The sequence below is a fragment of the Hermetia illucens genome, chromosome 5, assembly GCF_905115235.1.
Source record: "Hermetia illucens chromosome 5, iHerIll2.2.curated.20191125, whole genome shotgun sequence".
Taxonomy (NCBI): Eukaryota; Metazoa; Arthropoda; class Insecta; order Diptera; family Stratiomyidae; genus Hermetia; species Hermetia illucens.
In genome coordinates, this window is record NC_051853.1 from 97377565 (window position 1) to 97388252 (window position 10688).

The 10688-nt window shown below is 39.3% G+C and overlaps 1 protein-coding gene across 1 annotated transcript; it reads left to right on the plus strand.

The window, feature by feature from the left end:
• Positions 1-1585: 1585 nt before the first annotated feature.
• LOC119656508 (regulator of telomere elongation helicase 1 homolog) lies at positions 1586-9117 on the plus strand. The gene is made up of 10 exons (XM_038062846.1): positions 1586-2271; positions 6207-6407; positions 6467-6792; positions 6850-7056; positions 7114-7534; positions 7666-7914; positions 7973-8109; positions 8310-8439; positions 8501-8788; positions 8845-9117. Exons 1-10 carry the CDS (start codon positions 1615-1617, stop codon positions 9037-9039), a joined length of 2811 nt encoding a protein of 936 aa, XP_037918774.1. The 5' UTR covers positions 1586-1614; the 3' UTR covers positions 9040-9117.
• Positions 9118-10688: the final 1571 nt, after the last annotated feature.

Here is a 10688-nt window from a genome sequence, read left to right on the forward strand (position 1 = left end):
CTTGCATCAGTAGTCAATGTAAATTGTTTATTCAAGTCTGGAAATCAGCGATGAAGAGGAGCTAAAGATGTGGAGGGAGCACTTCGTCACATTTCCGAATCGTATAACATTCAATGAAGTGAGAGAATGATATGGAAAGCTACTGTAACGTACGGATGCCAACGGCCCCTAGAGTAAGCGAAATTATCTTTCTTATTAACACGCTCAAACGGAGTAAAACCGCGGAACTTGATGTTCCTCCTGTGGAATTTTTCCATGTAGCCTCTGCAGTTTTGGAGAAGAGCATCCGTCTTGAGTGCAATGACAGGAAGGATGTTTGTATGCTTCCTACTTTAGCGACGCTCAGGGAATACCATAATAGCTTCATCGACAGAGAGAGAGAGAGAGAGAGAGAGAGAGAGGGCAGGATGGTTTCCATTCTGGATCTTCTGTATGGACCTCATTAACACCTTTCGGATCATTGTGGAGAGTGTGTGGAGTTGAGATCCCCGCTCCAACTGTTTTTCATCGATTTTGGGAAAATTATGAGCAGAGCCAACAGAATGCTCTACGCATTGCGAGTATTCCCAACAAATTAATAGCTGTTGTCAGAACGGCATATGATGGCACCAAATGTCATAGGCTATATCCAAGTATATTCATAGAGGATTACGTTGACGACATTTGTTTACTGTTTCGCTGAGTCATGGAGCATAGACCAAACGTTTCTGGATTTAAAGGAGGCTGACAAAGTCGTACCGAAGATAATCGCTCATAAATCCAATATTTTCAATTTGACTCGTTATCGCAATCTTCCAATCTGCATTAATGGGCAGAATATCGAGCACGTCGAACAGCTTGCATATCTAGGTAGTATTGCTTTTGCCGACGCTTACCTGACACAATTAAAAATGGAGAAATTTGTCGAGGTGGGGGCCAGATGCCTATGGACATGTTAAAGAGAATACGGAAATGGCAATGGATTCATAACTTATTGAGAAAGACCGATATATCGGGTTATGTCATACAATTTAGGGTGCGTCACTCTAGAAGGACGTGGTGAAGAACAGTGGAAGCTTTTGGGAAAATCGTGGGAGGACCTGTGGTGTATACCATTTAAACCTGCTCGTAATGGTTATTCGAGTTTGGAAGTTCAAGAACACGGCCGTCCACCGACAATCTATCGTGAGAATTTGCTTTGCGTATTGGTTGCATCTATCAAACTATCGGTAATCATTTGACATCCATGGGAAAGGTAAACCGAGGCCGTGAATGGGTGTCGATGCATGTATTGTAAAATTTTTCGCGGATAGTGCTGGACTCCGTAGATCACGATACAGCAAACCGAATAGTCAGTTTGCGAGGTTCTCCCTTATATTGTACATTAAATAGCCAGGTCCTTATCCCATATAATGACCATTGAATTTGGGACTCTCCTTTTAATTGAAACACTGAACGCGTGAAAGATAGCAGAAGGTGGATAAAATTTTGGAATAATGTATTGATTTGTTAAATTTGCAATAAATCTTGTAATTAGATGCAGCCTGCATTTCTTTTTTGTCAGCATAGATAATAGATAAATATGGTTCTTCTTTTTCATAGCTGCAAGTTCAACAAACGAAACAAGTCGATATAATGAAGGAATTGCAGAACAGGTATGGATATGATCCGATGAAGATGGGAGAATCGCAATCATCGGCTTCCAATGTAATGGATGAATTGGATGCAGCATGTGGAATCTCCGGGAAAAATTGGAACGTGCCAAAAGTCATCTATGCTTCGCGCACACATTCCCAACTAACTCAAGCAATGCAAGAGTTGAAACGTTCACCGTACAACTTTATGAAAGCCATAATCTTAGGGTCTCGAGATCAACTTAGCATTCATCCAGATGTTTCGAAAGAAACGAACAACTCCGCGAAAGTACAACTTTGTAAACTGCACATGCTAACCAGGACGTGCTCATATTTCTTGAAAGTCGAGGCAAATAAGAATAGCCCCCACTTTTTAGCACAAAGCATTATGGATATTGAGGACCTGGTTTCCGTTGGGCGCAAGTTGAAAACATGTCCTTACTACGCATCCCGAGAACTTGTTCAGGATGCAGACATCATTTTTATGCCGTACAATTATTTGCTGGATCCGAAAGCGAGAAAAGCGAATAAGATTGAATTAAACAATACTGTAATTATCTTAGATGAGGCACACAATGTAGAGAAAATGTGCGAGAAGTCAGCTTCGGTGCAGGTCAAGTCGTCGGATATTGCATTGTGCATAGATGGTCTTACACAAGTGAGTTATGCGTTTTTGTATAATTAAGTTATAGTGGCGGAAAAAAAACTGTTTTTAAAGATGTTTTTGGTTAAAAAGTGAATCTTTATGTTATAAATTATATCTGATTTTGTAGCATATCTATTTCAATTTTTGAAGAAGGTCATAAAGTAGTTGCTTTCATTATTGCTATTTTTGTCAATTATTTGGGTGAAAAAAAAAACGTGCTCAAAGTAATTTTCTTAGTTTATTGTTTATTTATTGTATTATTAGAAAATAATTGTCAGAGAAGCTGAATCCCTTTATCCCTTTATCATTCCCTAACGTAAACCCCGTTGCAAAAATGAAGGGTAGCGGACATCTGAGAAAGTGAACTGATACCCAGGACCGTTTACATGTCCGTATTGTGCGAAAAGATCCATTTAAAATGGTATCTTCATGGCTTAACTAGGACGACTACTCGTGGAAGTTGGGAGTCACATAATGTTTGTTTTTATAACTAATTATGTTGCATGATGTTGTGGAATGTGTAGGTTCCATCCCTCAAATGCTTTCCGACCCTTTCGATTGCTTTCCCCCCGTTTCGCAGTAATAACTGCACAACAGCGTTGAAGGATGGAGTCAACAAGCCAAGACATCAGATCCATTGGAAACCTCTCATACTACTCCTCATTGGCGGTGTAAAGATCAATTATTTTTGTGAAATTGTGGTCCATGGGCTTTTTGTCCATGATTTCCTAAAGACGTTTGATGAGATTTCAGTCAGCGGTTTGTGCAGACCATCAAAGGGCATTCACATGGTTGTTAGCCAGCTCGAGCTAAAAGTTTCGGATTATTGTCGTGTATCAAAATTCAATCGTGGGCCAATTTGCCATGAGAATGGGGTAGCATAGATCCCGATAATAAATTACAGTATTTCCCTGGAGTCATTACACCCACGACCTTAAACATTGGGCCAATTGTATCATGGAAAAACAACATCCTCCACCATACATCCATTTCCCTGTGTAGTGACCGCGGCTGCGCGACGGGAGCGAAATTTCATTCGGCTCTTTCTTAATTAATTTGCTTAAACAATGCATTTAATAGTGTGCAATTGCCTTAATGTTCGCCGCAGATTGCACTTTATTCAATGCATTCGAGCGAATTGATCTTGATAGGAGGCGAATGATTTGCCGCATCTGCAGGCGCATGCGCATGTTGCCGCAACATTGCCGAGTGAGAAAGGCTATGTAGCGGGAATAGAAGCGGTGCACGAACAAAGACAGGAATGTTGCTGGGTGAGTGTAGAGGAACGGAAGTGAGGTTTGATCTAGGAGAAGCAGGTCTGGTTGACAGGGAGAAGGAAGGTGCCGCGAGGACGGAGAAGGAAAGGAGACGAGAAGAAAAAGAGGAACGTGAGTGAGGCTTTGTCTTGGAGGAGTTGGTCTGGTTGACGTGGAGAAGGAAGGTGCCGCTAGGACGTAGAAGAAAAGGAGACGAGAAGAAAAAGGGGGGAACTGGATTCGATGTTGAAAGAGGAGATGGGTTTTTGGGTTGCTTTTGCGTGAAAATAGAGAAAGTGAAGTTTTAAACACGGAAAGTAGAGTGCTTGTTTCGATAAAAGAATATAATATTTTGAAGGTTAATTTGATTATAAACAGAAAAAGAAAATAAGAAAGTGAGTGAAAGAAACCTGGGTTTATGCCTAATTTGAAATTGAATTAATGTGGAAGTAGGAAACTAACAGAATTAATATTTAAGTGGATATTACTCTTTCGTTAATGCTCTAACGGGAAATGTTTGAAATGCAAATTAGAACAAATCTAAAATTGCGCAAGCACTTTACACAAAGGTGAAAATTAGTGCGTTAGATCTTGATGATGTCCTGTGACATAAATAGCGATCAGATTTTTATGCATTCAATATTTCGTGTATATTATCACTGTTAACGTCAAAGGACACAGAGCATGCACAACGGCCAAAGCTGCTACTTGCATAACTTGCACTAAGTGTTATTGATACATGCATGTAAATAGTTAATCATATTCTTGATAAAATTTTAGTTTTTTTTAGACTTTGTACACCAGCCGCCAACCGAGCTCGGCGTGACGACCTGGGTGAGTCATTGTTTTGATTTTCTTTTCTTTATCTTCTTTTTATTTTTTTTTATTTATTTTTCATTTTTTTAAATTTTCTTCTTTGAATTTGACCAATTGCTTATTTTTATTTTCATTTTTGTTTGTTATGATTAATGTTAAAGAATTGGATAAACAATGAAGTGTGAATAATCTGAAGTAGTTTGAGGACTTCCTCCCCTTAGTTCCTCCTTACTCCCGCGGAATTCATATGAAAGGGACATCCTCTAATCGAATAACTGGCCTTGTACAAGATCTGAGGCGGAAGAGACGGCAATCGAGACGGTGATCCGTCGTGGATCTTCCCCTCCTTGATCGCGGCACTCGGGTCCGGAGACTTACGGCTCCACGCGCGCGGTCGAGCCGGTTTTTTTTTATTTTCCAATTTAGCTCGCGTTCTGGTTTTCATTCGATAGGCCGTCGCGAAATCCTACTTAAAATCGAAGTTAAAATCCGGTGCGGACCCACGCATCGGAAAAGGCACGTTGTTTTAAGTAATGAAGCATGAGGGATCAAAGCGCTCAAAGGACCCCCCCCCCCCCCCACATTCCCGAGCCTGGCTAGCACAGAGGCGTGCAAGAACGTGTCGACCGAGCACTTTGATAGAGCTTCAATCTTTATGGGCGGACCTTCACGGTCAATTTAGCCAAATTGTTTAGATTTTTGGGATAGCTCTGCCCTCTAGGTCGTTATCGGCCACTCAGGATGATCGACCTGATCGCCTATCTCCACACATATCATTACACCTGTTTGATTGCGGGGACCTGGTATTTGACGGCCTAAAGTTTTCCAAAAGATAGTCAAACGTAACGATAGTCAAACGTACAAATACCAATCTAATTGTGTTGTTTTTCACCCTATCAACATCACACTACTCACATCCAAACGAAGCAGAATTGTCCTGCGCAACAAAATCATCGGAACAAATAAGTGGAAACTACATACATTACAACGATAATACCACTTTTGACAAACACAAAACTACTACATATACAAGGAATCTCAGCTCTAAAGGACAAATTGCCTATGCGACCGAGTGACAGCTGGCATACATAGACCCAGAGCCTAACCATCTTTCGTCTTCACGTATAGTCATCGTAAGCCGGACCAGGGAACTTAGCCCTCTCTGATGTAGCTTATCGGAACATCGTGCGACAACTAAAACATAACAACAAATAATCTTGCGTACAGTTTTCTCTGATGTTAATGGATTTCGAGTTTTGCATGTCTGGACATACCACAACATAACATAAATAAGTCCTAAAACACAAATTTCAATGTCAACCGCAAAATAATTCTACCTTACGTGACTACCAACTTCTACAATTTGTCCTAATTTGAGACATGAGAACACAATTTTAAACGGATTTTTAAACACAATACGGCCATGCAAACGGTCCTAGGTCTCAGTTGACTGTTTCGGATGTCCGCCTCCAGTCTTCCTCGCAACGGAGTTTGCGTTAGAGAATTGGACTGCGAGCTGCTGAGCTCTTTACTACTCTCTGACTAGAGCCTTTTTGTATCACTTTAACGATAAAGGGCTTCAGCTTCTTTGGCAATTGTTTTCTAACAACACAATAAATCAATAATAAACTAGGAAAATTACTTTGAGCACGTTTTGTTGCAATAAATAAACCATAAATTGGAAAAATTATTTAGAACTCGTTTTTCTTGCCTAAAAAAAATGACGAAAATAGCAATAATGAAAGCAGTTACTTTATGAAAACTTTTTTCAAAAATTGAAATTATATGTTTTAAACTGTCCGTCCATATTTGACGAACATTTTAGTGTATAATGAACTAAACGGTAACAGATACTGTCAATATATTTATTGTTAGGCAATGAAAGCGTTTTCAGATAGCGCCCTGCTAGATGGTGATGACGACGCCCCAAAAGATTTCACTGTGGAAGACCTGGCGTTATTCAAAGAAATGCTCTTAGACTTGGAGAAAGCTGTTGACGAAATCGAAGTGACTCCAATTACCGGAGGTACTACATTTCCTGGAGGCTTCATTTTCGAACTGTTGGCGAAAGCGAATGTATTTTTCTTTCCCATATATTGTCAATTTCACTGGAATGTAGACAAATTCCTTTGCAGATAACCCACGGAAACCAAGCTATGCTCAACCGACTTTTGGAATCTCTCATTCAATATATAACTGCTGCAAATCAGAGCAATCCAGTGTTTCGGAGAGGTGGAGGTCTGCAAGTTCTTTCAGATTTGTTAACTATAGCTTTTGCTGGCAAAGACGAGAACGCTGATGAGAAAATCAAAAGATGTTTTAAAGTTCACGTGGACGTGGAAGAAGTGAAAGAGAAAAAAACATCGACAAAAAAGGATGGGTGGATAACACCGAAAGGCGGGACTATAACAAAGACACGGGCGAAAGTAATAAACTATTGGTGCTTTAATCCAGGATATGGGTACTATGCCTAAGGTTAAGGATCTAGAAACAGTTAATTTATCGGGTTTTATTCCAGAATGGGTCAACTTTTGTGTTCGAATGTTCATAGCATAATTCTAACGAGCGGCACTCTTGCCCCTTTAAAGCCTCTTATAGCTGAACTTGGCATTCCAATATCAGTGCGTTTAGAAAATCCACATATTGTAAGCAAATCGCAAGTTTACGTTAAGATCGTGCCATTCGGCCCCGATAAGGAGCCATTGATCTCGAATTATCATAACAGGTTGGTAGGTGGAAAGCAATGAAAATATTCGGTAATCATAACAGGGTCTTTCTCCAGGGACAACGTGAAATATCTTAGCTCGTTGGGTCGCACGATTCTATCCTTTTGCCCAATTATACCTGATGGTCTGCTCATTTTTTTCCCTTCGTATCCTCTCATGAATAAATGCATAGATAGCTGGCAGGCGAGTGGTATCTGGTCACAAATTAGCCGACATAAACCGATTTTTGTAGAACCACGCGGTAAAGATGCGTTTACAAGTACTATGACAGAATTTTATGAAAAGATCAATGACCCCACTACTAAGGGAGCGTGTTTCATGGCTGTTTGCCGAGGGAAGGTATCAGAAGGTTTAGATTTTGCTGATAAAAACGGACGAGCTGTGATCATAACTGGACTACCATTTCCACCATTTAAAGATCCACGCGTTATGCTTAAAAAGAAATATTTAGAGGAGAATCGGACGAGAGAGAATGAGGTGAGAAAAGTTACATTTTAGGAAAATATATAATATGTTGCAACCGTTATTTGCTTTAGCACATGTCGGAGCCTTCTATGTGAACATTCATCACTAGAGACTACCATAAAAGCTTTCTGAACTTTTATCAGCTTCTTTCAGGTGATAGTTGGTATGCGTTGGAGGGGATTCGTGCTGTGAACCAAGCAATAGGTCGTGTTATCCGTCATAAAGATGATTACGGGGCAATCCTCCTATGTGATTCGCGGTTTTCTATGTCGTCGCAACGATCACAACTTTCAGCATGGATTCAGACACATCTCCAAAATACTCAACCACCAAGTAATTTTGGGCAGTTTATCAGTGAAATGTCGAGATTTTTCCGAAATGCCCAGAGTACTGTAAGCAATTTGTAATCAATGACGGATTTTCAGGCATTTTACTTTTTTTAAATTTTAGCTCCCGCAACCGTGTAAACGTGAAATTACTTCGTTTAGTGAATCAACTGAAGATAATAAACGCTTTCAGTTAGAGTTAGCTGACATAGGTGCAGTGCGGAAACGTTTGAACATTCCTAGTCGCCCTACTCCTAACATGTAATGATATTATTATTTGGGTTCACATGAGCTTGTACATTTTGCGATATGGTAATTTTGGATTTGACTTTTCTTCTGAGAAGTCTGCGAAAAGCAAAGTAATTACCACTTGTAAAAGAGAATGCTTGAAATAGCAGAACCGAAACCTCTCATTAGTTGATTTTCTTCCATTTAACTTTAAATTATTTTTGGTTTTAGAGAAAAATCGAAAACGCAAATGAAGTTTCTGCTTGGCACCCGAATGAATATAAGGAGGTGTACGACAATGTTCTAAAGAATCAAACCTTGAACGGGAAAGATTTCAGTAGCCGTTTAGAAGCAAGCGTTTCGGTGAGCTAAGTTATTTTATGTTCATAAATTCGTAATTTCTTCTACGTCGTTCTTTAGGTAGAGTATAGACTTTAACAAATACGAAATGAACAAGGGTCCTACTCTGTCTACTTCATTGGTGACAATTCATAAACGTGAAAAAATCTCACCGACCGGTAATTGTGAAAGTGGAAGCCAAATGGTTAAACGGCGCAAGTTGAAATTGGTTTCAAACGACCAAGGATCACAATCACAATCATTGAGTTCGTCTGATCCAAGTTGCTCGGAGTCGTCTTCTACTTCAACAGGTCAATCTAAAGAAACAAATGACCAATCACTTCCAGCAGATCGAACAGAACTTTTGAAATTGGTATGTTGAAAAATTGATTCCCAGTAAAGTAAAAATGATGAATGTCTTATTATCAGATAAAATCTTCAGTCCCGGCTGCTTTGTACAGCGAATTCGTGAGAGCTTTGATGACATATCAGAAGGATAATAATATCGCTAAGCTGACAGAAGTGTTGAAACGCGTTTTCCAACATCCCTGCTTAGAATACTTGTTACGTGGAATGAAGCGTTTTGTTAAAGCAAATCACAAGGACAAATTCGACGAACATTAGGGCAAAGTAGTCATAACGTTTAGAAATGTTGAAGGTTTCAAAATGGTTTTACATTAATAAAGTTTTTGATATTTTTAAGTGCCATGTTTTTCTCGTATTTATCTCCAACACTGATCGCATAAATGAGAATGCAGATTGGTTACTACAACTGAACTAGAAAAATTTAATTTGATTTTGGAATGGTTTATAAAATTTTTGAAACACCCCTTAAAGTTTCAATTCATCGATCTATGATATCTTATTGAGGGTTTTATGCTTCGACATAATTTTGAAAGTGTTGAAAGCTTATAGGTCAGATGAATTACTACTAAAACAATGGGTCACGTTCAAGAAGACTATACACGGGTGCTGAAACTGCTTAGCCAAGCCTTGAATTTTTATAGGACAGAGTCCGGTGGGCGAAGTTTTTTGGGTAAGGCCGCAGTTGCGTTTTGGGCTAATTCATTAATTTCCTATTGGTTGTTTGTAAAAAATTGCTTGGTTATATGAATTGTGTTGCGGCATTACTCCAACGCAACATTTTCGTCTCTATTACCGCGAGGCTTCTTTCATTGTTTTCGGTAGCTGGCCAGCACTCGTAGCCATAGTGGACAAAAGGACGAACTACGTTGCAGTAGATTTGAGGATTTTGTCGATGTTCCAGTTGCAAAGAACGCCGGTTGTAGAACACCACTTCAACCAGGATGCACTGATGCACGAAGCAATTTCATGATTTTCTATGAATATTCGCAAAAGTGAATACGAATACGCCTGTATTCTTACGTCCGAAAGTGAATACAAACGGATTTGTGTGAATACGAATTTTGTTAGATGAATATTTACAAGTGCTAATATCAATTGTTTGTATTGAAATCTTAGTATTCGCCTGGATAGCGAATTTGAGCCCTTTAATGATCTGATCATGTTGTACGTCTATATAGAGGAGTCAGACTTAATAGCCAATAAGAAAAGTAAAAGCCGTTGCAGGTGTAGACAAAAAATTATGTAGATATAAACTCGAAAGATATGAAGAATTGTTTTGTGAAGAGAAAGGATTTGAAAGCAAGGACATCTTCAGCTTCTTCTGCGCCTATGCCAGGTAAATGTCGGTGCCTTTATCAGACATCAGACAGACAAATGTCTGATTTGGACAAATTTTCCTTGGTTTACGATAATTTGATAATGTCGCTAATGCTATTGTTGGAAACGCATGGAAAAATCTCCATGCTATGTGATAAAAGTCGAATCGGATTGCAATTTGAACATTCCGTAGCGTTGCTTTTCTTTGACCATATTGAGGTGGTTGTGCGTTCTTGTCAGTCAAGTGGTGTTTTATTCAATTCACTGAGCCAGAGTATGATTAAAACGCGCAATTAGCGCCTTTCGGTTCTGGTCTAACTTTTAATATCGATTGAAAAAATGTATTTACCATAAAGTTGACCAGGTCTCGATTTCAGATCTTGATCAAATTTAGACTTCAAAATATATCCCAGTTTCCCATTTGCAAGCAAAATAACCAAATAATACTACATAGCATAACTTGACATAACACAATTTTAATTATTACTGAAAAGTTCCAATCAGCCGGAGAATGGTTGAGTAGGCGTACGATCACCGGAGGTAAGTGTTGTTGTGAGCCGCTAGTGGGGTCAAACGGGAATAATTCAGGT

Coding starts and splice junctions, on each gene's coding strand:
- LOC119656508 (XM_038062846.1), top strand. CDS start 1,615: ATGAAGGAATTGCAGAACAGGTATGGATATGATCCGATGAAGATGGGA. Junction 7,535..7,665: donor ATCGGACGAGAGAGAATGAG/GTGAGAAAAGTT, acceptor AACTTTTATCAG/CTTCTTTCAGGTGATAGTTG. Junction 8,789..8,844: donor GAACAGAACTTTTGAAATTG/GTATGTTGAAAA, acceptor TCTTATTATCAG/ATAAAATCTTCAGTCCCGGC.